The sequence below is a fragment of the Corythoichthys intestinalis genome, chromosome 13, assembly GCF_030265065.1.
Source record: "Corythoichthys intestinalis isolate RoL2023-P3 chromosome 13, ASM3026506v1, whole genome shotgun sequence".
NCBI lineage: Eukaryota > Metazoa > Chordata > Actinopteri > Syngnathiformes > Syngnathidae > Corythoichthys > Corythoichthys intestinalis.
Window position 1 is genome coordinate 9,919,805 of NC_080407.1, and position 27,533 is coordinate 9,947,337.

The following is a 27,533-nucleotide window of genomic DNA, read 5'->3' on the forward strand; positions in this document are numbered from 1 at the left end:
TGAATGAATTTGCTTGTTGACAGAGCGCCATCACGTGACTTGTGACGTTTACACATGACGTCAGTGATCCGCTCCGCCGACCAATGCTTTCCACTTTCCGGCGGCTCCACTCTACTCAAAACTAGACTTTACCGACAACAATCGGTGATATTTCATCTACTTTTTTGCTTTTTTATAAACGATTTGTTTCCCCTGTATACGATTTATACTGAAAATTTAGCTTGAAGCTCGCAGCCGCGCTATTTTTTGGCTTCCTTGTTTATTTGCTAGCCGTTGCGTTCACTGTTCAGGTAAGTTTTCCGAGACTCGAGATTCCTCTCGTGATATTTAAGGAATGCTGCTTGAGCTCTTTACTCAGAGGGTGTGACAGTACTAATATGTGCTAATTCCCTCCGGTTTTAAACGTAACATTTGGTCATGTCACACGCGAGGACGTGACTATTTTTAAACTTCACCTTAAGACGATCGCGGTTGCACGAAAATGACAAGCATGCGATTGAATAAACGCAAATAGAATTGTTCATTGCAAACATCCCGTGTGCCTGCTTGTTTTATGTTGTGCCCACTTGGGCCTGAATGGCAGCCTGCGCTACACACACATTTGTTTTGATTTTCAACCACAGGCCTCCATTGTTGTCGCAGCGTCTGTGAGAGACACACACAAATATACAGTGGCTAGTGAACGCATCGACAGTAAAGAGGATGCCCCTCATCAAAATCAATGGACCATCTATCCTCTTGGTCAATGTTGGGAAACACTTAAGACATCTTTGGGTCCTATTGTCCACAAAGTAAACATTTAAGAAGAGTGGCATGCACTTCCTGCTTTCTTAAAGCCTTTTGACATCCTATGGAAGTCCATTAATGCCCAAAAAATGTATGAAAACTTTTTATCAAAACAAGAAGCCCATTTCCGCGACAAAATAAATGTATGAACTTTTTTTCCCCAAGAAGCAGAGTTGCCAGTGTTAGTGAAACATTTTTACAAGGGCTTTCTCGTTTTAACGAGTAGTTAGTGGCAAAGGCTAAATGCTAAAAACATTACTTTTTCCCCATAGTTCCTCAGTGTTTGTCAACGTCCGTTATGTTGTCAATATCAAAGTCCTGCACCTGGTGAGTACAACTGCGCATGCCCATACAAAGCACCAGTAAGTAAAAAAAAAAAAAAAACATTTTTTTTCTTCGACTAACAAAAAGGCACCAGCAAGTTGAAAAAAAAAAATCCACTAGCTGAATTGGGCTTGTTTTGTGACAAAAAAAACAAAAAAAAAAACGCTTTCATACTCGTTTTTTAGTGGCGGCAACGGGCTTCCATAATAGTGACGATGGCTAAATGCTAAAAACATTACCTTTTCCCATTGTTCCTCAGTGTTTGTCAACGTCCGTTATGTTGTCATTATCAAAGTCCTGCACCTGGCGAGTACAACTGCGCATGCCCATAAAAGGCACCAGTAAATAAAAATATTTTTTTTTCGACTGACAAAAAGGCACCACCAAGTTAAAAAAAAAAATCCACTGACGGAATTGGGCTTTTTTGTGACCAAAAAAGAAAAGAAAAAAAAAAGTTTTCATACTTGTTTTTCAGTGGCGGGAATGGACTCCCATAATAGTGACGAAGGCTAAATGCTAAAAACATTACCTTTTCCCACAGTGCCTCATGGTTTGTCAACGTCTGTTAACGTTGTCAAAAGCAAAGTCCTGCACTTTCTGAGTACAACTGCGCATGCCCAAAAAAGGCACCAGCAAGTTAAAAAAAAAAATAATAAAATACTTTTTTTTTCTCCCACTGGGCCACCAGCAAGTTTAAATAATGACTTGTTTTGTTAAAAAAAAAAAAAAAGTTTTCATACTTTTTTTTTTTGAATGGGCTTCCATAGCGTCCTGCTCACCTTCCGCTTTTGCAAGGCTGGATACATTTGAATACCCTATAACACATCATACTCGGCATGCAAACTACTATGCAGTGACAATGTGCTGCTGTTCTCAAACTTTCTCCACATTCCTACTGGTGGAAAACTACTGCTCTGTATTTATCTTGTAAGATGAACATTTCAAACAGTGAGTTTTTGTACATGACAGATGTGGAGCTGAGCCTATGGAGAAGCCATCTTCAGACAGAGGTGCCCTGGATGAGCGGGAAGGCTTAGTGGAGGTAAAACCAAATGAAGTGACTGGTCTTCAAAATGGACGCTGTTGCTAATTGTCATCCTCAGGATGGTGTCAGGTTGCGAAGTGCTGAAGGCGAAATGGCGCTTCCGGATGCTGATGCCCCGAGGAGGAGCAGCTCGTCTCGTTCCTCACGCAAGAGCTTCCGGCTAGACTACCGCCTGGAGGTTGTCGATATTGTTAAAAGGCTCGCGACTGGCTGTGAGAAAAAAAATGCTCAAAAAGTTGCATTGCGCCTGACAGGAAGAAGTGACCAGGTCCTGTCGAGACAAACATGGCCGCTTTACCAACCCGTGGCCCACGTGGCAGTTCCCATCCTACTCTATGCTACTCCGCTTCTTTTTGCTGGAGAAGAACAACAGCAACGTCCCGACTTGTAAAGAGGTACGACATCGCGAATCAGCACTCCGGACCTGGCGTGACATCTTGTGCTTTCTTCTAGGTGCTTGACAGCGAGCTGCCAGTGCTCGAGCCGTACTTTGTTAACAACCCGGATCTCTCCCCCTCCGGTCCGGGTCTAAGAGTCACCTGGCTTGGGCACGCCACGGTTCTGGTAGAAATGGACGGGTTGAACATTCTGACCGATCCTATTTTCAGCCAGAGGGCGTCACCGGTTCAGTTCATGGGTCCGAAACGTTACCGAGGACCTCCTTGTAGTGTGCAACAGGTATGCAAACAATTTTTAGCACATCACATCTTTTTCAACTAGTCCTGGGTCCGCAGTTACCCCGGATTGACGCCGTAGTCATCAGTCATTCCCACTACGATCACCTGGATGCCGGTACAGTGGCAAGCCTCAACGCACGCTTCGGAGCGGAGTTACGCTGGTGAACGGTCTTTGATTTTCTCAGTCACTGGTTCCGACAATTTCAATGACTAACCGCGGCGTGACCCGTAGGTTCGTGCCCCTGGGCTTGATGGACTGGCTGGCTAAGGCGGGCTGCGAGAACGTGATGGAGCTGGACTGGTGGGAGGAGAACTGCGTGCCCACTCACGACGACGTCACCTTCGTGTGCACGCCGTCGCAGCACTGGAGTAAACGCAGCGCAGTTGACGACAACAAAGTGCGGTTTTTAATACACATCCTTACCGACTATTCCCTACTTAGTTAACACAAGTCCTCCATTTTATTCAGTCTTTGTGGGCCAGCTGGACAGTTCTAGGTCCAGACCACCGTTTCTTCTTTGCTGGAGACACCGGATACTGCTCGGTGTTCAAGGAAATAGGGCGACGCTTCGGGCCTTTTGACTTAGCGGCCATTCCTATCGGCGCCTACCTTCCCAGGTAAACACCTCGTGACTAAAACCGTTTCATGACGTCGATAAGCATGTTTTTTTGCAGGGATGTGATGAAAGGGCAGCACGTGGACCCAGAGGAGGCGGTTCAGATTCACATGGACCTTCAGGCTAAACGCTCGCTGGCTATCCATTGGGGAACTTTTGCACTGGCTTATGAGGTAAACTCAAACTTTTGGAAAACTTAAAACCTGTTTTGACGCCACTTGTTTCTTCTCAGCACTATCTTGAACCACCGCGCCGTCTCAAGGAAGCTTTGGAGCAGAAGGGCCTGAAAGCGGAATCCTTCTTCACGCTGCATCACGGGGAGTCACGCCTCCTGACGTCACACGGTGCAGATGTCTTCCATTAAGCACGACTTTCGTTTTGTGACAATAGTAGCAAAAATGTCTTGCCATATGTTATACAAAAAAACTATTCTGATGTGGTTGCCATGACGTGAAATGTTACCTTTTCAAGCTAAATGCAGAAAGCTGAGCTGGCTTCAGTTTCAAATGATTGTTTTTCATCATTCCTGCTTTTCCACGTCTTTTAGAGTGCAATGAATCGTGTGGCATTATTACCAATATATGATTGTCATTACACTTGAATGTCATTTTCATGCTTTATAGTGCACAAGTTAGAGGTGAATGTATGCACAATAAACAGCTTTAAAGCTCAACGCTCAGCAATTGATAAAAAAACTGTGAGCATCGAGATGACCACTGGGTGGCAGCATTGAATTGAGACCATAAAACTAGAGTATTTATTTAATTAAATTAGCCAAATTTGGTCCTCCGATATGTAGCAATCACCACATTACACAGTAAATTAAAATACAGTGTATCACAAAAGTGAGTACACCCCTCGCATTTCTGCAGATATTTAAGTACCGGTATATCTTTTCATGGGACAAAACTGACAAAATGATCATTTTACACAATGAAAAGTAGTCTGAGTGCAGCTTATACTTGTACAATAGAGTTAATTTATCTTCCCCTCAAAATAACTCAAAATATAGCCAATAATATCTAAACTCCTGGCAATAAAAGTACACCCCTTAGAAACTACGTACATCCCTAAATGTCCAAATTGAGTACTGCTTGTCATTTTCCCTCCAAAATGACATGCGACTAAATACAAGCCTCTTCTGAAGACGGTACACAAGAGAGCCCGCCCATCTCATCAGACCATAAGACATGGTTCCAGTAATCCATGTGCTTCAGCAAACTGCGGGCTTTCTTGTGTACAGTCTTCAGAACAGGCTTCCTCCTGGGGTGACAGCCATGCACACCAATTTGATGTAGAGTGCGGCGTATAGTCTGAGCACTAACAGGCTGACCCCCCACCTGTTCAAACTCAGCAGCAATGCTGACAGCACTCCTGTAACGAGTCACATGTCATTTTGGAGGGAAAATGACAAGCAGTATTTAATTTGGACATTTAGGGATGTACGTAGTTTCTATGGGGTGTGCTCACTTTTGTTGCCAGGGGTTTGGATATTAATGGCTATATTTTGAGGGGAAAATAAATGAATAAGCTGAACACAGACTACTTATAATTGTGTCAATGTGTCATTTTGTCAGTGTTATCCCATATCTGCAAAAATGTGAGGGGTGTACTCACTTTTGTGATGCACTGTACACATTTTTACCTGTGTCAAAAACAGTTCCAAAAAGTGACTACCAATAGCATAGGCGGAGATTGAGGGGGACTGTGCCCCCCGGTGGCTGAAAAATATCATTGCATGTAATTGACTTTACGATAATGTTAAGCGGAAGTTCAGAATTTTTAATATAAGGCTTACTCTTTGAGTGAGCGGGGGTTTAATTAGTCGGTGGAGTTGAAGTCCGGAGTGGCTAAGCTAGCACAAGTCAATGGTGCCTGCTTGGCATACCAATAAAAACAACATATGCTCGCAAGAGAATCACTGATGACCCATCCAATACAAAGTATTGACTATGTTTCCAGGATAATGTTATTTAAACTTACCATTACATATCTATAATTGTAGTATGAACTGTTACATTTGTAATCCAGCAGCTCTGCAGGGAACAGGCTATCTAGGGAAGTACAGCAGAGTGATATCACATTGTTTTTTTTTTCCCTCGCTGATTTTCTTTTCTTTTTTTTTTTGTGGGAACAATAGGGACTCCCCAGTGGATTGAGCACATGTGGCCCAAGCACTCCTCTCTATTGTGGTCGCATTACGAATTAAAAAAAAAAAAAAAAAAAAGTAGACCTGCAGAAAGAAATGAATTACGGCAGTTTGTTGTAACATTTTTTTGGCCGCACGGGTATTTCGAACAATGATCTCATTTATTTGATGATGTTAGAACTGTAAATGTTTTTTTTTTTTTTGGCATGCTAAGCAGGCACCATTGACTTGCACTAGCCTAGCCACTCCGAAACCCTGAAACTAACAAATAACTTACAAACTTCACAGAATTTGTTGTAATCAACTCCACTGACTAATTAAAGCCCTACTAACTCAAAGATTACGCCGAATGTAAAATAAAATAAAGACCTAGCCGTTAAAAATGTTGTCTATAAAAGTTGTAAACTACACCTGAGGAGGCAAAATTGAAATTTAGAATTTCTTTAAACCTAAGCTTCCAAAAGCTTCAACAACAACTGAGCTTGAATTGAGGATTAAACACGAAGTGTCAAGAATAATATATTGTAAATTCGTTTTATTGCTGACATTGTGTTTTGGGGTCATCAACATGTTTTGCCCCCCCCACAAAAGTCAAACGCCGCCTTTGACCAATAGTCTCGCTTGCTGATTGGATAGGACGCTTATTGCCGTCAATGTCACTGAGTCTACCATTTACTGCTATGATTAAAACTCCAAAAGGTCCCAATAAGTCACCTTTCAGGCCACGCTTTGTCCACTGTGACTGCATGTCGGACCTCCGGAATGAGTTTGTGAGAATTCCAGAAAAATGCCGTCAGGTTCCGAGTCCAGAGATTCTACTACGCGGTCCATGCTCATCTCCGGACTAGACGAAGGGCTTGGATCAGAGCTCGTATCCTGGGCTACAACTCTTGACTCAGACACCTGAGACCTCAGAACCTCAGGGTTCTGATTTGAGGAACCTGTTCAGAGGGCTGGATTACTATGTTTGACCAAAAATGCAGATGTCAGCATTTTACCTGAGTGATCCATGCTGGATTCTGCCGCCGATGCACTTTCCTCCGTGCAGGAAGTCATCTCCGACACCGAGTGGCGCCGGATCCCCGCGCCTCGTCCCACACATGAATCCACATCGTACTCCACCACAGGGGTCAGCATAGGAACATTGTAACTCTTGGATCGGACCACAGGGTTCTTCACTCGTAGACGCTTCTCTGATGAAGGAAAGTCTGAAACTTAATGGAATTTATTTTCTTAAAAGGCTCCCAGGTTAATCACACACCTAAAAGACAGGAAGAACAGTTCTGATTGGACGAACCATCTTGGGAATATAATCCGTGGGTCCCAAGGTAGGGCGAAACCACCTTCCGAATAAGACACTCCAGACGTAAGTAGTCGTCCGTAACGCCTTTGGACTCGTGGACACCCTGTGGTAAGAGTATTTTTTAGGGTGTCAGCAAAAGAAGAAGAAAATCTATATTGAAACACTTTGTCCTCCTCAATTCCATTGACACGCCTTCCTTTGTGGAAGCAGAGTCTAGGGACACCGAGGTAGTCTCTCCCATCTCTGGGGTTGAACTCACTGAGGTGACTGGAAAGCTCCTTGGTGGCGGAGCCCCGGGGTGGGTGGGATCTGCCCAGGGTCCCTGGGGGCTCTGAATGTTATGGGGCTGTCATGGCTGACATGTCCCTGCAGCATCGCATGGACATCGGGGGCAGTACCTCTGGATTGGTGGTCCCCCTTTTTGAGGGGTGGACCAGAGGGTGTGTTCTACCTATAGAGGGAACCCACTCCTCAGCCTCCCCGATAAAGTCTGTTCAGGGGTGCTGGAGAGGAGGGTCTGTCGTGAGGTGGAATCTTAGCTCGAGGAGGAGCAGTGTGGTTTTTGTCCCGGCCGTAGATCCGTGGACCATCTCTACACCCATCTGTTCTTCATATGTTTTGTGGATTTGGAGAAGGCGTCCGACCGTGTCCCTTGGTGAGTCCTGTGGGGGGTGCTTCGGGAGTACAGAGTATTGAGCCCCTTGGTAAGTGCTGTTCGGTCCCTGTACGACTGGTCTCAGAGTATGGTCTGCATTGCCGACAGTAAGTCAGATTCGTTTCCAGTGAGGGTTGGACAAGGTTTCCCTTTGTCACCGATTCTGTTTATAACTTTTATGGACAGAATATCTTGGCGCAGCCGAGGCGTTGAGGGGATCCGGTTTGGTGGCCTCAGCATTCCATCTCTGCTTTTTGCAGATGTTGTGGTGCTGTTGGCTTCATCCAGCCATGGTCTCCAACTCTCACTGGAGCGGTTCGCAGCAGAGTATGAAGCAGTCAGGATGAAGATCAGCACCTCCAAATCAGAGACCATGTTCCTTTGTCGGAAAAGGTTGGCGTGCTCTCTCCGTGTCGTGGATGAGATCCTGCCCCAAGTAGAGGAGTTTAAGTATCTTGGGGTCTTGTTCACGAGTGGGGAGATCAACAGGCAGATCGGTGCAGCGTCTGCAGTGATGAGGACTCTGTAATGTTCTGTTGTGGTGAAAAGGGAGCTGAGCCAAAAGGCGAAGCTCTCGATTTACCAGTCAATCTACATTCCTACCCTCACCTATGTCCATGAGCTGTGGGTCATGACTGAAAGAACAAGATCCCAGATACAAGTGGCCGGAATTAATTTACTCTGCAGGGTGTCTGGGTCTCTCTTCGAGAAGCTCAGACATCCAGGTGGGACTCAGGGTTGAGCCGCTACTCCTCCACGTTGAGAGGAGTTAGCTGAGGTGGCTCAGGCATCTGGTTTAGATGCTTCCTGGATGCCTCCCTGGAGAGGTGTTCAGGGCATGTCGGGGTTGACCCAGGACCTGCTGGAGAGACTATGTCTCTTGGCTGGCCTGGGAACGCCTTGGGATCCCACCGGCGGAACTGGTTGAAGTGGCTGCGGAGAGGGACGTCTGGGCTTTTCTGCTAAAGCTGCTACCCCAGCAACCCAACCCTGGATTTAGCTGTAGATAATGGATGGATAGAAACACTTTGTCTTCCATTGACGGCGATAGACATCCAATCATTTGCCAGGTTAGCCGTCTATCGCGGTCAATGGCACAGAATGTGCTAATGTAAAATTCCACACATAAAAATGCACTGTTTGCTCAGGCAGTGTCGAAGGTCATGGGAAGACTGCCGCGTTCACACTGAGACGACTTCCCGTGAGACCGCTCTTACGCCACAGATGGTGTTTGTGTAGCATGCGCGAAACTGTGTGCACAATGACCTGAAGTATGAGCAGCATCTGAACGATGGAGGGCGGCACTCGAGCCCGGGGACGTGACAGAGCTTCGTCCAGCTTTAGGTTAAGGGTGATGATATTACGGAAGTGGAGCAGGGCCAACTGACGCACTGAAGGCTCCTTTCCCTAATAACAGATAAAGCGGTTATAAAAGTCGACACTACCCTGCGACGGTTGAACGTTATCCAACCTGCACTGGACAGAAAATGGCCTGCAGCATGGAAAGAACATCGCAGAAGAAGAAGTCCCAGGTGTCGGCAAGGGAATCCAACAACTTCTGACCTGTTATGATGAACAAAACCTCAGTCGGTCAATTATTACTTTTCTTCCTAAGATAATCTCAACACGGCAATAAAGCTAGTTAATCAAAAACTTAAGTCCCGAGCTTCCTCTGGATGCTAAGCTTGAGGAATGCGAGCTAATTTTTTACCTTCGTAAAAGCGGATCTTGTCTCGTAATATGACCATGCCTTTGGTTAGCAGCTGATTTTGAAGGTACTCGGTGAAGAAGGAGCCGAGTTCAGTCTTCAGCAGCTGTCTGTTTAACCAAATGAATGGACTTACACACACACACATTTTCACACTTGTGTGTGGTTGAGTAATCAGTGCAGATCAGGCCTCATTGTTTGAACAGCAGCAGCAGGTTCAGAAAACGAGCTCAAAAGCCACAGAGGCGACTAAGCGCTCATCATTGACAACTCCGCAACAGTGTGAAACTGCATACACGAAATGTGGTCAATTTGAAAAAATAAATAAATAGCATACCTGACACCTTCGTTCAGAGTGAAGAGTTCGTTTTCTCCCAAATCTTTCCGCTGGAACACTGAGATAACGGCGTTGTGGATGCTGAGAAAGCAGAAAATACTATTCAAAACACATGGATGAAGTCTTAGGTGCTGGTTTGATGATAAAAGAGGACAGAGGAGATGGATGACGTGATGAGGAAAAAAGCCAGAGGGCAAAAGGACAGTCATTTGTGTTGCTTTTTACGTCCTTTTTAATGGTAGCACACAAAACAGCTTCTTCCTCGTGAGGCAGAATACAAAACAAGCGATCAAGTTAACTATTTCAGTCCAATCATGTGCCTCTTGTCATCTTTTGTGAATTTGCATTAGTCTTTAGTAGATGTCCAATACATAACAACTGCCATCCCAGTTCGAATAGATCGGACGTCTATCTCCGTCAATGGCTGCCACTGCCGAACTTTTTTTTTTTAACCTGTCCTGTTCAGCTGCTTAGACTTAGGAATCTGAGTAGTATTTTTTTGGGCCAACACTATCTTGACTTGTGTTGCCACGTGAAAAGAACTGCAGTAGGGCAAATAAGTATTTAGTCAACCACTAATTGTGCAAGTTCTCTCACTTGAAAATATTGAGAGGCCTGTAATTGTCAACATGGGTAAACCTCAACCATGAGAGACAGAATGTGGAAACAGCCCCCCAGAAGATTACATTGTTTGATTTTTAAAGAATTTATTTGCAAATCATGGTGGAAAATAAGTATTTGGTCAATACCAAAAATTCATCTCAATACTTTGTTATGTACCCTTTGTCATTTTCTGTAACTCTTCACAAGCTTTTCACACACTGTTGCTGGTATTTTGGCCCATTCCTCCATGCAGATCTCCTCTAGACCAGTGATGTTTTGGGGCTGTCGTTGGGCAACACGGACTTTTAACTCCCTCCACAGATTTTCTATGGGGTTGAGATCTGGAGACTGGCTAGGCCACTCCAGGACTTTGAAATGCTTCATACGAAGCCACTCCTTTGTTGCCCCCGGCTGTGTGTTTGGGATCATTGTCATGCTGAAAGACCCAGCCACGTCTCATCTTCAATGCCCTTGCTGATGGAAGGAGATTTTCACTCAAAATCTCTCGATACATGGCCCCATTCATTCTTTCCTTTACACAGATCGGTCGTCCTGGTTCCTTTGCAGAAAAACAGCCCCAAAGCATGATGTTTCCACCCCCATGCTTCACAGTGGGTATGGTGTTCTTCGGATGCAATTCAGTCGTCTTTCTCCTCCAAACACGAGAACCTTTGTTTCTACCAAAAAGTTCTATTTTGGTTTCATCTGACCATAACACATTCTGACAGTCCTCTTCTGGATCATCCAAATGCTCTCTAGCGAACCGCAGACGGGCCTGGACGTGAACTTTCTTAGCAGGGGGGCACGTCTGGCAGTGCAGGATTTGAGTCCCTGGCGGCGCATTGTGTTACTTATAGTAGCCTTTGTTACTGTAGTCCCAGCTCTCTGTAGGTCATTCACTTGGTCCCCCCGTGTGGTTCTGAGATTTTTGCTCACCGTTCTTGTTATCATTTTGACGCCACGGGGTCAGATCTTGCATGGAGCCCCAGATCGAGCGGCACCCCACTATTTGAGAAGTATTGACCTACATCGTCGAGTTCCAGCGGGCCCACTGAAAGTCCCTACATCAGAATTGTTAAGTGTTCGGTTGGTCTGAACAATTTTAATGTTTCACATTGAGAGCACTCCCATTTTGATCATTCAACATTAGGAGTGGGAACCTCTTGGTACCTCACGATACGATACGATTTGCGATACAAAGCTCACGATAACGATGATTTGATGATACAGCGAATATCAATACATTGGTCAGGAAATGATTCTAGGATATTCTACAAACAACCAATAAAAACAAAAAACAAGCTTCTGATGTGAATTAGAATGAGTTTATCGTTAGTAGACGTCCAATCCATTTGAACTGGGAGGGTGGCATTCGCTGCCATCCCTACCACTTTAAACGGATTGAACGTCTATGGCTGTCAGTGGCAGCCAATGCCAGGCAATGAGGTAATTTTGGCCAATTTAAGGTCATTTACCTGTTGATTTTCAGGTACTCCCTGCTGATTTGGGGATATTTTATGGGTCACTTCCTGTTTATTTTGTGTTACAGAACAGAACAGGAAGTGACCTTGGAATCACCCAATAGGCGGTGACTCAAACTCAACAGGAAATGACCTGTAAATGCCCTAAAATGAACAGAGAGTTACCTGTAAATGTCCTAAAAATAGAACGTTCCTAGTCTAAATGGATTGGGCATCAAGCACCATCAATGCAGCCTTAGTGTTAACTGAGACACTATTATGGTGGAAGATTTTGGTAGCAACTTGTTTGTTCCTTTTTATTTTATTAGACATTGACACCTTTTTAAAACGATATTTCGATACTTGACAGGAGCACATCGATAACCTTTTGGAATACAAAGTATCACGATGTATCACCATTTCAATATTTTGTCACACCCCTATTCAACATACCTCATTTATAATGACAAAGCAGTGAACAGGAATGGGTTATGGGGGAACAGAAAAAAAAGAAACAAGAAAAGAAAGAAAAGCAATAACAGGAAATACATTGAGCGCCTACACTAACTATTAATATGTTGGTGCTATTGTCAGCTAGGTGTATTTCCGGTTGACACCATTTGGGGGGGCCTGTTGATCAGGGAAAGAAGGAGAGGGGGTGTGGGGGAAACTATGAGCTAAGTGATTGGAGGGGTAGAGTGAACACAAATCAGCACTGTGATCTAGAACCCAGAAATGGTGTGAATCCCTTGTGAGTGTACGCCCGTTGGCAACCGACCCTACGCCGAACTAAACTGGTTCTTGGAACTCAAATTCCTGGTCCCTAGTTCCTACATGTGCGAACACGTAGAATGATGTCATCATCCCCCAAAATGTAGGAACTGCGGATAGTTCCTAAAGTGTGAAAATGGCTAATTTATCACATGGGAGTTCCGACCTGTTCCAGGTGGCATTGGCGCCCGCTCTTCTCTGCTGGGTTCCTCTGTCCCGACCGCACTCATCCACCTTCTCCACTCCTCCTGAAGTGGACTTTTGCGAGAGGTCCGTCAAGCTAGACGAGGAGCCGCCGGCCAGCTTCAACCGGTTGTGGAGACTCCTCGAAATCCAGAACGGGGAAAAAGACAAACAGATGATAAGTGTCAAATCCTAAGGTGGATGGTTTGAATCCGGCTCGAAGGACCATTAAAATGTTAAGTTCAAATTTAAATATTTTGGAGGATATTTATAAGCATAACACAAGGCACTTAATTTAATTGAAAAGCTTGCAAGTAGAGCGGAGTGAAGCTATACAATTCAATACTAAGATTACCCAACACAGATTCCACAATCGTTCTAAGCTAAACCCTCCGTTCCCTTTCTTATTATTTGGGATGGCCCAAGCAACAAAGAAGTGTCTTACCTTAAAATGATTTGGGGAGCGAAAACGAAGGCGACACCCAGTGAATTTGTTTCGTTATGTGTGTGTGCATGTAGGTGGAATTAATACATGTGTGTCAAAACATTCAAACTCAGCAATGCTGTCATTGCCCCTTTTTATGATGTGTGTGACAACAAGGTGCTCTTATATGACCACAATACAATATAAAAAGCTGTTTTCTTAAAAAAAAAAAAAAAAAAAAGTGTCACACAAGAATGAATCATCATCCTGGTTCGATCCCCCTCCACTTTCCCTTTAACAGACGGTCGCGGTCGGCGGCCATGTGAGCTTTTGTGCAGGCCCGACAAAGGAAGCCTTTGAGGTTCAAGTGCAGCCAAAGATGTGGGGAAGAATTTCAAAGATACACAAATGTCCTCTTTTCATCGCTTTGTCGTGTACTCAAGCGAGCCGTGTTGGATAATAACACACGCTACCGGATTGGTCATCACTCTACTAATGGGAAACACTACATTTGCGGCTTGAGCGCAACGGTCAAGTTATGCCGTGAGAATTTTTTTCTGTCTAATTAGTAAACAAAACATGATGGGGATGATGAAAACCACCAATGAGGTCATTCAGGAATGTGTGTGTACAAACAAGGACAAAGCGAGGAGGCATGTGGTTCTATACGTGTCAAGCGTGAGAATTTCATTTGTTTTTCAGTGTTTATCTTGAAATAATGGACATGATAGATGTCCAATCTCTTAGAAATGGGAGGAGCTGACATCCAACAAGTTTACCACAAGACATATTGAGTTAACAGTATTAATTTGCTTTAGGGTGTGTATTTATTTGGAATCTTACTATGAGAAGTACAGAATTGTATTATCATTTATTATGACGTTTTTATTAGTATTTGGACTCTGGAGTGAGGTTCTTACCTCCTGAGCGAGCCCTCACGTTCCATATCCAAGGTTTCGGTGTCTTGGTGATGACAAAATCACAACCGGCGACCATGGAGTATCTGAAAACACAAATTATAGTCACATTGTTCTGATCAGTGGGAAAATAATTGAGATATTTTAATGCTTCTGGGTGGGAATCCACATGACAACTCATATACAGATACAATGACACATCCGCGTTAGGGACACCCGAACAAATAAAGTCACTTACTATTCCAAAAGTCTTGAAATCAAGTCCGATCGGGAGAAAAGTGACAAGCATCGTGAGGAAGTTGCTTCCATCCAAAGTGCACGCGAGTCAACGTGAGCGTGTGCGTGACACGGGGGAGGAGCGAGTGGGTGAAGGCGCGCGTGTCCGCGAGACGAAGCCTGAAGGGATGATGGTTGTCGTGGAAACGTTTTGTGGGCGCGGCTTCTTATTTGCAACTATAAAAGTTGTGATATGTCTTAAGTGACTGTTTGATTGAATACGATTGGACGTCTATTGGAAATGAATGAGTTAACAGACGCATTAAAAGGTGCACATTAAACCACTGTACCCGTGTGGTTTGTGCAGCTTCCCCTATGATAGGGCTTGTATGTACTCAAGTAAGTGGAAAACAGCAAAGGTACACAAACAATATGTGACATTTGAGCATGCAGGTGAAGAAACAAGGTCACTCACCATTGCGTTGCAGATTCCTAAACCTGTCTAAATTGTCAAATGAAATTGTTGCTTTTAAATTTGTTGAATGGACTTGCTTATCAGATAAAACCATAGGTGGAGTTTGACTTTTGGGGCAGGGAGGGCACAACATGTTGATGAAAGTTTCAGCAATAAAATTAACTTACAAGAATATTTATAATAATAAGTTGTAGAGGTGTGCATCGGCACTGCCCTCACGATTCCATTCGATTACGATTCGGAGGGCCACGATTCGAATTCGATTCGGCAATCCATCGCGATGCATTAAAGCCTGGGATGCATTAAAATTCTAACGCAAAGCATATTTTTCGTGAATCATGAGGCAACACAAGCGGTCAGATATTTAAACAACTTTTTATTGGCTCTTTTGTCACTCCTGGTTGAAGTCAAATGAAAATACATTCAGATATATATATTTTTAAAAAAAAAACAAAAAAAACATCACAGCATTTAATTAGTGCTTTGAATGAGACCAGGGCGTTCTCTTTTTTTCTCTACACACAGTAGCAGCCTTTCACACAGTGCAACATCTGAACTCCTGTGCAAAATCAGTAATAACAGTCACTGTATTTTAGTCACAATGACCCATCAATAAAAATATTCAAGTAAATACTAAAGAAAACGACAAAGAAAATATTGTAGTGGAGCAGCATCTTTATCGCAATATCAATCCAGGGATCAGTTCCGTTGCAAACAAAACATCAACTAAATTGCAATGTAGAACAAAAGTAAAATGTAGGCCTAGCCCACTATATATGTGCAATAGAGGTTAGATCGGGCCTAAAAAAATCCAGCCCGACTCAACACGGCCCGCTGGTATTGAAGCCCGACCCGGCCCGAGACCGATCAGTTAACTAGATTTGCAGCCCCAGCCCGAAAAACCCGAATTTTTTGTTGTTATTGTTGTTGGGGTGACGTGGAAAAAGAAAAAATATTTTCATTTCTTAGAGTTGGCAGAAAAAAACGCAAGTTTTCTTAATGTTTAAATAGTCTACATATTTTTATGATCATTATAAAAGAATTTACACAACGAAATAACGCTGGGAAAGTTTAATATATTAAAAAAAAAAAAAAACCTTGGGTTTTGGAGACATACAGAGGAGAAGGTTCAAAAGGATCACATTTCTGTTGCCTTTGTGTGCATAAGTAAAAGTGTCTTTCGTAACGAATTCTCAGTTAGCAGAAAAAAAACGCAAGTTTTCTTAATGTTTAAATAATCTACATATTTTTATGATCATTATAAAAGCATTTACACAAAGAAATAATGCTGGGAAATTTTAATTTAAGAAAAAACATGCGGGCCACGGCGTTCATGTGCATGCACAAGCAAATGCACAATATCCCTTTTTTTTTTTTTTTTTTTTTATAATTTATTAGTCCGGTGCGGCGGCTGTTAATCGGGTTCGTGCACAAGATCTAACCTCTAAGAGATAGGACCTAACATAACAATGGCTGAAGCGGAGAAAGAGGGAGCGAGAAAGATTGTTGATGCACCTAAGACATTGAAAGCAGACATCTGGAGACATTTTGGCTTCTACGAGGTTGGTGGGAAACTTGACCAGAGTTATGCGGTGTGTAAAAAATGAAACATGAGAATAATAATACAAAGGGGGAAACCAAATCCGTTGCATCACCGGAATTGCACAGGGAAGATTTTTGAACGTACTTATATATTTTAAAATGCGCTGAATCGATTCGGCTTGTTGCCCGCATCGAATCGAATCGTCGCATCGATTATTGTTGACACCACTAATAAGTTGACAATGAACATTTTTTGGTTCCCATCATTCTTGAGGGGAATTCTAAATCAGGCTTTTTTCGCCAAGATTGTCATCCATTGAATATGGTATGCCAACCGGTGTCGTGCCAATGTAGTTACCCCGTTCAAAAATTGTATCCCCTGGACGAAGCCATATGGAGGTAGATTTGTGTCTTTATTATTCAATCAAAAAAAAAAAGTTTCAATAAAAAAAAGTTGCTTCAATCAAAACATATATTTTCAACCAAAAAAGTCGCTTCAATCAAAAAAAAAAAAAATGTTTGAATGCAAAAATACATTTGAAACCAAAAAAAAAAAAAAAATGCATGTGATAGCTATTTTTCTTTGATTTTTGTTTTGTTTTGTTTTTTTGATTTAAGTATTGTTGATTTGATTTTGGCTAGGACATTGTTGTCTTTATTATTCAATCAAAAAATAGGTTCTTTCAAAAAAAAAAAAAAAATTTCAAAAAGAAAAATCAATCAAAAAACATTTTTTTGAACGCGAAAAAATATTTGAGATGTGTCTAAATCATTTAATGCCCCCCTAAAAAGTTGTTTCAATTAAAAAAAGTTGCTTCAATCAAAATATATTTTCAACCAAAAAAGTCGCTTCAATAAAAAAAAAAAAGTTTGAATGCAAAAATACATTTGAAACTAAAAAAAAATGCATGTGAAAGCTATTTTTTCTTTGATTTTTTTTTTTTTTTTTTTAATTGAAGCAACTTTTTTGATTGAAGTAATGTTGATTTGATTTTGGCTAGGACATTGTTGTCTTTATCATTCAATAAAAATGTTCTTTCCCCCAAAAATATTTTAGTCAAGAAAAATCACTCAAAAAAAATTTCAATCATGGAAAAAGTTTTTGAATGCGAAAAAATATTTGAGATTGAAAAATTTGCGTTTGATTTTTCATCGAAAAAGTTTTCTTTGATTGAAGCAATCGTTTTTGTGTTTGGGCCGTATTATGGGTAGGACATTTGTGTCAAAATCATTTAATCCCCAAAAAATTGCTTCAATCCCCAAAAAATATTTTCAATCAAAGAAAAAAATCATTTGAAAAATAGAACTGCCCTCCCCTAATTTTTTATTTTTGAAAATTATATGCAAAGCAAATGACCGTCTAAGTTGCTAGTCACATGATCTGTTCGAAAAATAATTTTGACCCATTGTAAAAATATCTTTTTTTTGTTCATTCATTTTTGTTGCAGTTTTATTGCTATACTACTTTTATATATATATATATATATATATATATATATGTATGTAAATATAGGAAAGTCAATTACATGCAATAAAACTTTTCGGCCACCAGGGGGGCTTCCCCCCCCCCTTAAAATCCGCTTATGGATACAACATGAAAAAAAAAAATACTATGTGACATTTACTTTCAATTTACAATACAGGGCTTTAATTGTACAACTATTCCCGAGGTCATGGATAACATTATAGGGGATTTTCAATAGAGTACGAGTAGTTTTGGTTGAGCTATGCAATTGTCCATTATAAATGACCCATTAGAGCAATAATGTAGTTTTCCATTGTTAAATAAAACAATACAGTGATCCCTTGTTTACCACGGTTAATGGGGACCGCCCCCTGGTGAAAATCAAAAGTCCGCCAAGTAGAGGCGGATCTTATTTACATTAAAAAAAAAAAAAAATTGGGGTGGGGGTGTTCAATGTATTGATTCAGATTGTATTGATTCAGATTTAATAGCATTGGAAAGATACACCCCCCCAAAATTCAATTAAAAAAACAAAAACAAAAAAAAAACCTATATGTACCGTAATTTTCGGACCTAACTATAAGGCGCCGCCCACCAAATTTGACGCGAAAACGGCATTTGTTCATAGATAAGCCGCACTGGACTATAGGCTGTCCTCACGGTATTATGGGATATTCACACCAAAAGATATTAACTGGAAACACTTTGACAGCAGCATCATAAGACTGTCATAAGACCAAATGAACCACCAAGTTTTGAACCGATTGCAAAATGCAAAGCTTCATTGCTTCAAGAAGCTTCATTTGGCCATCACTGCTCCCTCGGGCGAAACAGTCAACCTTTGCTGCCAACACTGTTGTCACCCAACATGCCTCCTAGCATGCATTGCAGCGCTACAGATATAAATCGCAATCCAAATTCATTTTCTGTGCTATTAAGTTTCTGTTCTAGTTGTTTCATTAATTGCTAGTTATGGGATTTGGTAACACTTTATTTGACAGTAGTGCCATAAAACAGTCATAAGAAACTGGAAACACTTTGACAGCGGCATCATAAGACTGTCATAAGACCAAATGAACCACCATGAAGCTTTGAAACAATTGGAAAATGCAAAGCTTCATTGTTTCAAGATGCTTCATTTGGCCATTACTGCTCCCATGGGGGAGACAGTCAACCTCTGCTGTCAACACTGTTGTCATCCAACATGCCTCCTAGCATGCACGGCAGCACTACAGATGTAAATAACTATGAAAATTAATTTTCTATGCTAATTACTTATTCAGTTACTGTTCTAGTTTCATTAATTGCGAGTTATGGTATTTGGTAACGCTTTATTTGAAAACAGTGCCATAAGACTTTCATAAGACCAAATGAACCACCATGAATCTTCGAACCAATTGGAAAATGCAAAGCTACATTGCTTCAAGAAGCTTCATTTGGCCATCACTGCTCCGTTGGGGGAGACAGTTAACATTTGTTGCCACCTGCTCTCAACACTGTTGCCATCCAACATGCGTCCTAGCATGCATTACGGCGCTACAGATATAAATCACAATCTAAATTCATGTTCTGTGCTTTTTTTTTCAGTTACTGTTCCAGTTGTTTCATTAATTGCTAGTCATGTCATAAGACCCTACGAACCACCATGAAGCTTAGAACCAACTGCAAAATGCAAAAATGCAAAGCTTCATTGCTTCAAGAAGCTTCATTTGGCCATCACTGCTCCATTACATTAAACATTATTCAAATGTTTGGGATGTCACAAAAGCAAAAAAATAGCTGTGTTAAAGTCAAAGTTATGTTTGAAATGTATGCTTTTACAAAAAGCTCCCTTTCTCTGTTTTTTTTTTCTCATCAGAAATTGGAAAATTGCTCAAACTAAGCTATTTTCTAATGCTGATATTTCAAAAATGGAAATAGATTAAGGATGTCAAACAATTAAAATTTTTAATTGAGTTAATCACAGCTTAAAAATTAATCGTAATTAATCGCAATTCAAACCATCTATAAAATACGCCATATTTTTCTGTAAATTATTATATTGTTGGAATGGAAAGATAAGACACAAGACGGATATATAATTCAACATACTGTACATAAGTTCTGTGTTTATTATACCAATAAATCAACAAGATGGCATTAACATTATTAACATTCTGTTAAAGCGGTCCATGGATAGAAAGACTTGTAGTTCTTAAAAGATAAATTTTAGTAAAAGTTAGATATTTTATACTAAAACCCCTCAATGTTTTCGTTTTAATAAAATTTGTAAAAATTTCAATCCAAAAATAAACTAGTAGCTCGCCATTGTTGATGTCAATAATTACACAAAGCTCATGGTGCTGAAACCCATAAAATCAGTCGCACCCAAGCGCCAGCAGAGGGCGACAAAACACCAAAAAACACAGGTAACAAGTGGACATGACACTGTGCTGTCATTTTAATCTGAGCGGGGAATGTGCGTTAAATGCGTCAACTATTTCAACTTGATTAATTGAAAAAATACCGCCCGTTAACGCGATAATTATGACAGCTCTAAAAAAGTTATGAACTTTTTCTCCTGCTGAAAGAAGAGTCTAATCTTTCTTTTGGTGGGTTCCATGTTTATATAGCAATATAACAGAATTTTCTGTGGGCCTTGCAAAATCAGTCAAAATCCATTAAAACGCCCAGGGGCGAAGGGAATTGCTGGGAGTGAATGTGTTAACTGGTAACACTTTATTTGACAGCGGCATCGTGAGATTGTCATTAGACCAAATGAACCACCGTGAAGCTTCAATGCTTCATAAAGCTTCATTTGGCCAGATCTGCTCTACCTGCTGCTGTCATCCAACATGCCTCTTAGCATGCATTGCAACGCTACAGATGGAAATACCAATCAAAATTCATCTTTTGGGCTAATTATTTCTTCAGTTACTGCTCCAGTTGTTTCATTAATTGCTAGTTATGGTATTTGGTAACACTTTGACAGTAGTGCCATAAGACTGTCATAAGACCAAACGAACCACCATGAAACTTTGAAAAAATTGGAAAATGCAAAGGTTCATTGTTCCAAGAAGCTTCATTTGGCCATTACTGCTCCCATGGGGGAGGCAGTCAATCTCTGCTGCCACCTGCTGTCAACACCGTTGTCATCCAACATGCCTCCTAGCATGCATTGCAGCGCTACAGATATAAATAACAATCAAATTCATGTTCTGTGCTATTTTTTTTTCTTCAGTTACTGTTCCAGTTGTTTCATTAATTGCTAGATATGGTATTTGGTAACACTTTATTTGACAGTAGTGCCCTAAGACTGTCAAAAGACATGTCAGAAGCATTCATTATAATGCCCATGATACTGTCATGCCACAATTATGAAGCTCTTATAGCAGTAGTGTAGCTATTAACCCAAATAAATCAACAAATAAGCCGCACTGGACCATAAGCCGCAGGATTCAAAATGAGGGAAAAAGTAGTGGCTTATAGTCTAAAAATTGTCTTTAGGCACTGCAAATGTAACAAGTATGATATAAAAAAAGATCTATGTAAAAGAAAATAATGATTTGTACATGTATACATGCATATATCTTAACATTTAGAAATAAAACACAATTTCTTGAATTGAAAAAAATTTTTGCAATGGACTGAGGGCTCAACGTTTGAAGCGCGATGTCGTGAGGGATAACTATTTTAAATGCAACTGTAATCTGCAAGAGATTCACTTGCAAGTGTTTTACTGCCGTCTTGTGGACACAAACGGTACTGCCGTGCAAAAACAACATTAAATACATTGATTATTTCAAAACTTTTTATTTATTAAGTCTTTACAAACAAAGTAACAAATGTTTTTGTTTTAATATGAAGCTTGAACACGCTCTACTTAGTGCAAAACATACCGTTAAAGGCTGCTGATGACTCCACATGTTTTATTTTCACAATCAACCAAGAGAGAAAAACCTACAAAAGAGGATTAGGGCTAGTTTTCGAAATTCTTCTTCACCGGCCCCAATCTCCTTCTGTAAAAACCACTGAGTTAGGTGCTGCTAAACACGATCAACAGCTGATGAAACAAGTGAGAATTGTTGTATCTTTTTAAACAAAAGCCAACAGGAGGACATCAGAAAATGGCAACATGATGTTTTGTTTTTTTTTTGGGACAAAAGTGACCACTTCTATGGTAAAATTAAAACAAAAATCCTGCGATGACGCCGACAGAATCTGCCCCTAAATACAAATTAAAAGCTACGCCTGCCATCCACTTTTAATGCAGGAACATTCACGATAATAACCAACGTTTCACAGTAAAAGTCTTCTAGTACAACTTCACAGTAAAGTCTTTGTGTCATTTTTTTCTAAATAACTGAAATATTTAGCGTCTGAATGTTTTTTTTTGTTTTAACCCTTACTGCCATTGACAGCGATACGCGTCCGATCTGGACGTCAGTCGGCGTCAATGGCAGCGAGTTAATTTGAGGATTCCCAAAGAAAGATAAAATTACACAAAACTCAAGTGGCCGTTTTTGAAAATGTGGGAGTGAGCCAGGGTGAGGTAAATGAAAAATAAGCACGGAAACACAAACACGGCCTTCTTCCGATACAATCCGAGTCTTAAAATCAGACAAAAATGGCGGCGCCGTCGCGTGGTCCCCGTGCGCTCTCCAGTGTTTGGGGGCAAGGTGAAGCAAGGCACTAGAAAGCAAATTCAAATAATTGCTTTGTACATTCACATTTCTCTAACAGGGCAAAAAGGGAGGTTTTAAAGTGTCGTAACGAAGTACTGTGTAAGAAAAAAAAGTAGCTAGCGTTCCATATTTGACTGAAAACATTTGGAGGTCAAACGTAACTGAATTGTTGTCGCTTAAGGCATTTTTTTTCCTCGTAAAATGACGACAGCAGTGAATTTACGGCCCCAAATTGTTGTCACGACTACTGACAAACAGAAACAATCACAGTGTTGCGTTTACACACCACACGAAAATGTGTGCGTATAACAGCTCCGCCCAAACGAGGCGTGCCGAACATTTAAATATAACAATAACCATTAATAACGACATTCACGAGGAGAAATCTCAAGAAGCCGACGACGAGGCGTAAGTGTGCGCAACACCGAGTTAAACCGTAGGAATCAGGACATAAAACATAAAAACTATACAAGTTGCGAAGGTCACTTTTTTTGTCTCGAACGTTATTGCTTAGTCGCGTGACGGGGGGCTGTCAATTGTGTCTTCTGTTTGGGAATTTTTTTATACACACATTGCACATTAGTCGGAAGAGCCACAAGAATCGGAGCAAAATGGAGGCGCTCTTCAGTGTTGTGCTCGAAAAGTTTCACCTTCTTTGGCAAAACTTGGCTCTTTTTCGGCAGTCCGCTACGTGGTCCTCGTGTTGGGTCCGCCCGGGTTGCTGAGGGACTTGTGCGTGAACGTGCGCAAAGGCCCCTGACCTGGCGCGGGGGCGGTGTAAGGGCCCAGCGGTTGAGAAGCGCTGACCGGCAGGCGCCCCGCGTGCGGCGCCGGGAGCCCATGGGCCGGCCCGGACCACTGCGCGCCGTACTGCGGGGCGGGCATGTACGGGATGAAGTGCGGGAGAGGCGGCGAGGGGGAGCCACGGGCTGGGCAGGGCGAGCCCTTGTGTACGGAGAGAGAGGTAGTCGGGTTGGGGGCGGACGCGGCGATGCCGCTCGGGCATAGCTGGCTCGGGGCAGAAAATTTCCGGCCATGGTTGGCGGGCTGGAACGCCTGAAATCGCCAGATCATGTAAAGAGGCGCCCGTCTTAAAGCGGAAGTTCAGAATTTTTGACATCAGGCTTAATTTCGGGCTGCAGCTATTGATTATTTGAGTAGTCGATAAATCTACTGTGCTGGCCAAAAGTATTGGCACCCCTGCAATTCTGTCAGATAATGCTCAATTTTTCCAAGAAAATGATTGCAATCACAATTGCTTTGGTAGTTACATCTTCATTTATTTTGCATGCAATGAAAAAAAAAAATGAAATCATTATAATTTTACACAAAACTCCAAAAATGGTCCGGACAAAAGGATTGGCACTAGAGATGCCAATCGATCGGGTCCGATCACGTCATTTTCAAAGTATCGGAATCGGCAAAAAAAATATCGGCCATGCCTTTTTTTAATATACGTATATATGAGGGCTGTCAAACGATTAAAATTTTTAATCGAGTTAATCACAGCTTAAAAAAATAACTAATCGTAATTAATCGTAACTAATCGCAATTCAAACCGTCTCTAAAGTATGCCATATTTTTCTGTAAATTATTGTTGGAATGGAAAGATAAGACACAAGACGGATATATACATACAACATACTGTACATAAGTGCTGTATTTGTTTATTATAACAATAAATCCACAAATGGCATTATTAACATTCTTTCTGTTTAAGTGATCCACGGATAGTAAGACTTGTAGTTCATAAAAGATAAATGTTATAGTTACAAGTTATAGTAATTTTATATTAAACCCCTCTTCATATTCTCGTTTTAATAAAATTTGTACAATTTTCAATCAAAAGTAGAGTTAATATAATAATAATAAGCATAAAAATAACAATAATAAGAATTGAGTGACCAAACTCTGAGTAATGCCAGTTCACTTTGCATTGTTGTTTAGCTGTGTGAGAACAGGGCCTCATTACTACAGACTGAAGTGCTTTTCTTTTTGTGAACATTATTTTTTTTGAGCGATTGCAATATTATTTTTGTTGTGCTTTCACTAAATGATACTTCTGTTTGTTGTGAAGGAGTTGCAGAAGCTTATGCCAATAAACGGCGCAGCCCAAAGAACGCCTGTGTCCACTCCCCTTTATAACAGATATATCTCTGTGCATATCTTACCCAAAATACAACAAGAGACACATACAGTGCCTTGCAAAAGTATTCGGCCCGCTTGAACCTTGCAACCTTTCGCCACATTTCAGGCTTCAAACATAAAGATATAAAATTTTAATTTTTTGTCAAGAATCAACAACAAGTGGGACACAATCGTGAAGTGGAACAAAATTTATTGGATAATTTAAACTTTTTTAACAAATAAAAAACTGAAAAGTGGGGCGTGCAATATTATTCGGCCCCCTTGCGTTAACACTTTGTAGCGTCACCTTTTGCTCCAATTACAGCTGCAAGTCGCTTGGGGTATGTTTCTGTCAGTTTTGCACATCGAGAGACTGACATTCTTGCCCATTCTTCCTTGCAAAACAGCTCGAGCTCAGTGAGGTTGGATGGAGAGTGTTTGTGAACAGCAGTCTTCAGCTCTTTCCACAGATTATCGATTGGATTCAGGTCTGGACTTTGACTTGGCCATTCTAATACCTGGATACGTTTATTTTTGAACCATTCCATTGTAGATTTGGCTTTATGTTTTGGATCATTGTCCTGTTGGAAGATAAATCTCCGTCCCAGTCTCAGGTCTTGTGCAGATACCAACAGGTTTTCTTCCAGAATGTTCCTGTATTTGGCTGCATCCATCTTCCCGTCAATTTTAACCATCTTCCCTGTCCCTGCTGAAGAAAAGCAGGCCCAAACCATGATGGTGCCACCACCATGTTTGACAGTGGGGATGGTGTGTTTAGGGTGATGAGCTGTGTTGCTTTTACGCCAAACATATCGTTTTGCATTGTGGCCAAAAAGTTCAATTTTGGTTTCATCTGACCAGAGCACCTTCTTCCACATGTTTGGTGTGTCTCCCAGGTGGCTTGTGGCAAACTTTAAACGAGACTTTTTATGGATATCTTTGAGAAATGGCTTTCTTTTTGCCACTCTTCCATAAAGGCCAGATTTGTGCAGTGTACGACTGATTGTTGTCCTATGGACAGACTCTTCCACCTCAGCTGTAGATCTCTGCAGTTCATCCAGAGTGATCATGGGCCTCTTGGCTGCATCTCTGATCAGTTTTCTCCTTGTTTGAGAAGAAAGTTTGGAAGGACGGCCGGGTCTTGGTAGATTTGCAGTGGTCTGATGCTCCTTCCATTTCAATATGATGGCTTGCACAGTGCTCTTTGAGATGTTTAAAGCTTGGGAAATCTTTTTGTATCCAAATCCGGCTTTAAACTTCTCCACAACAGTACCTCGGACCTGCCTGGTGTGTTCCTTGGTTTTCATAATGCTCTCTGCACTTTAAACAGAACCCTGAGACTATCACAGAGCAGGTGCATTTATACGGAGACTTGATTACACACAGGTGGATTCTATTTATCATCATCGGTCATTTAGGACAACACTGGATCATTCAGAGATCCTCACTGAACTTCTGGAGTGAGTTTGCTGCACTGAAAGTAAAGGGGCCGAATAATATTGCACGCCCCACTTTTCAGTTTTTTATTTGTTAAAAAAGTTTAAATTATCCAATAAATGTTCCACTTCACGATTGTGTCCCACTTGTTGTTGATTCTTGACAAAAAAATTAAATTTCTTATCTTTATGTTTGAAGCCTGAAATGTGGCGAAAGGTTGCAAGATTCAAGGGGGCCGAATACTTTTGCAAGGCACTGTAACTGCCACTAAAAGAAAGCAAACTTACCGAAATATGTGTGGAGCACAAAGCAACAGCATAAACGTCTCACAACTACGTACTAATTCTCCCACTATTAGAAGGAATAACATTAGTATGGAACGGCGCTGCGCTGCCCCCAAGCGGCCGGTGGCATTCTCTTCACTCTTAATGTCCATAAACGGCGTCATCGAAATCTGTTTGAGGCAGTGCAAGAGCGGCTCATTCAGTGCATGCGTTAATTGTGTCAAATATTTTAACGTGATTAATTAAAAAAATTAATTAACGCCCATTAACTCGATAATTTTGACAGCCCTAGTATATATATATTTTTTAATTAAATCGTTTTCTAATTGTATTTAACGTTACAGACATAATATGTTACACTCATCCAGAGTCTTTAGTTTAGGCTTAAGGTAGGGTTATCAAATTTATCCCGATAACGGCGGTAATTCATTTTTTAAAAAATGTATCACGTTAAAATATTTAACGCAATTAATGCATGCGCTGCACGATCCGCTCACGCATTGTCACGCTCAATCTGTAATGGCGCCGTTTTACCTATGTAGAGAGATAAAAGGCAGCGTAAAATGAGTACAGTGAATTTTGGCAGCCTTTGAAGCCTGTTTTTAATTGGCTAAAGCCTTACAATCCCTCTCCCTACGATTAGAATTATCATGGGAAGCAATGTGGGGAAGCAAGGTAGCAATTGATCTTTTTCTTAACATCTTGTGTTATTTCCCAACGCAAAGAAGATCAATCAATTGGTAGCACTACGCACAGTATTCGGGGTCTACACATTATACCCATTCACGACGCTAGATGGCGCCAGATATCATTGAAGTGATGTTCTGTCATGACAGATCTCAGCTACTCTCAAGTTTAACCAGTTTGCATTATTTTATTGCAATGTTTTTCCTTATTCAGATTTGTGTCAAGGCTACAGTTACAGTTAGACCTCACTTTGATGGTTAATGCAGTTATTGCAATTGTGTTGTTTTATCACAATAGATTGGTTTATTTACATTTCAAAAACCAGAAGCCATTCATTTACGAAGGTGATTGCACTTTAGTTTACATACTGAAATGTTCAGATATTAAGATTTGAATGAGGCAAAATAACATGCTTTTTCTCTCAAATATATTGTTATAATCATTTGTTTCAGATGTACAGCACTGTAATTATTTTCTGTATAAAAATTTGGTGTTCAAAAAGTCTTTTTTCAAACTTGAGTCTTGAAAAAGGGGGTCGTCTTACAATCAGGGCCGTCTTATATTCGGCCAATATGGTATTCGAACTAACTAGTTCATCGATTAATCGACTACTAAAACAATTGATAGCTGTAGCCCTAATTAACAGCTTGTTATATGACTATTATGAGTCAAATAAT

The 27,533-nt window shown here is 41.1% G+C and overlaps 3 protein-coding genes across 19 annotated transcripts in view; 1 reads left to right on the top strand and 2 right to left on the bottom strand.

Annotated features, from left to right (window-relative positions):
- The first annotated feature begins 55 nt into the window (after positions 1 to 55).
- LOC130929163 (N-acyl-phosphatidylethanolamine-hydrolyzing phospholipase D-like) lies at positions 56 to 4,359 on the top strand. 4 transcript variants are annotated; one of them, XM_057856137.1, is made up of 10 exons: positions 56 to 144; positions 2,080 to 2,152; positions 2,214 to 2,333; positions 2,410 to 2,550; positions 2,609 to 2,833; positions 2,890 to 2,993; positions 3,065 to 3,230; positions 3,302 to 3,450; positions 3,508 to 3,622; positions 3,682 to 4,357. In XM_057856137.1, the coding sequence occupies exons 2-10, from the start codon at positions 2,096 to 2,098 to the stop codon at positions 3,811 to 3,813; spliced, it is 1,209 nt and encodes a 402-aa protein (XP_057712120.1). In that variant the 5' UTR covers positions 56 to 144; positions 2,080 to 2,095; the 3' UTR covers positions 3,814 to 4,357. The 4 variants fall into 4 exon arrangements, with proteins under 4 accessions (XP_057712120.1, XP_057712121.1, XP_057712119.1 ...); XM_057856138.1 differs by having other exon boundaries at positions 60 to 290; positions 2,225 to 2,333; XM_057856136.1 differs by having other exon boundaries at positions 60 to 290; positions 3,682 to 4,356.
- Positions 4,360 to 6,118: 1,759 nt separating this feature from the next.
- LOC130929206 (proline-rich protein 5-like) lies at positions 6,119 to 14,287 on the bottom strand. 3 transcript variants are annotated; one of them, XM_057856229.1, is made up of 10 exons: positions 14,198 to 14,287; positions 13,962 to 14,045; positions 12,602 to 12,768; positions 9,602 to 9,682; positions 9,268 to 9,374; positions 9,028 to 9,119; positions 8,823 to 8,963; positions 6,896 to 7,004; positions 6,597 to 6,812; positions 6,119 to 6,539 (listed from the first exon to the last, which is right to left on the bottom strand). In XM_057856229.1, the coding sequence occupies exons 2-10, from the start codon at positions 13,986 to 13,988 to the stop codon at positions 6,316 to 6,318; spliced, it is 1,164 nt and encodes a 387-aa protein (XP_057712212.1). In that variant the 5' UTR covers positions 13,989 to 14,045; positions 14,198 to 14,287; the 3' UTR covers positions 6,119 to 6,315. The 3 variants fall into 3 exon arrangements, with proteins under 3 accessions (XP_057712212.1, XP_057712211.1, XP_057712210.1); XM_057856228.1 differs by having other exon boundaries at positions 6,597 to 6,791; positions 6,860 to 7,004; positions 12,602 to 12,760; positions 13,963 to 14,045; positions 14,198 to 14,284; XM_057856227.1 differs by having other exon boundaries at positions 6,597 to 6,791; positions 6,860 to 7,004; positions 14,198 to 14,284.
- Positions 14,288 to 21,250: 6,963 nt separating this feature from the next.
- The window catches only part of wnk1b (WNK lysine deficient protein kinase 1b), a 167,301-nt gene continuing 161,018 nt past the window's right edge, over positions 21,251 to 27,533 (bottom strand). For 5 of the 12 annotated variants that reach the window (XM_057856246.1, XM_057856245.1, XM_057856248.1 and 2 more), the window contains one exon: positions 21,251 to 23,377. In XM_057856246.1, coding sequence (XP_057712229.1) covers positions 23,009 to 23,377 — 369 coding nt within the window. In that variant the 3' untranslated portion in view covers positions 21,251 to 23,008. The remainder of the gene's footprint in view (positions 23,378 to 27,533) is intronic. The other 7 variants (XM_057856252.1, XM_057856251.1, XM_057856256.1 and 4 more) reach the window with 5 other exon arrangements.

Bases quoted from the DNA above. Each gene is read 5' to 3' on its own strand.
- LOC130929163 (XM_057856135.1), top strand. From the start codon at position 703: ATGCCCCTCATCAAAATCAATGGACCATCTATCCTCTTGGTCAATGTT. The intron at 2,334-2,409 runs GTTGTCGATATT...TGCGCCTGACAG, and splicing joins GGCTAGACTACCGCCTGGAG to GAAGAAGTGACCAGGTCCTG. The intron at 3,231-3,301 runs GTGCGGTTTTTA...CATTTTATTCAG, and splicing joins GCGCAGTTGACGACAACAAA to TCTTTGTGGGCCAGCTGGAC.
- LOC130929206 (XM_057856227.1), bottom strand. From the start codon at position 13,988: ATGGAACGTGAGGGCTCGCTCAGGAGG. The intron at 12,769-13,961 runs TAAGAACCTCAC...TCCCCGTTCTGG, and splicing joins GTGAGGGCTCGCTCAGGAGG to ATTTCGAGGAGTCTCCACAA. The intron at 8,964-9,027 runs GTTGGATAACGT...ATCTGTTATTAG, and splicing joins CCATTTTCTGTCCAGTGCAG to GGAAAGGAGCCTTCAGTGCG.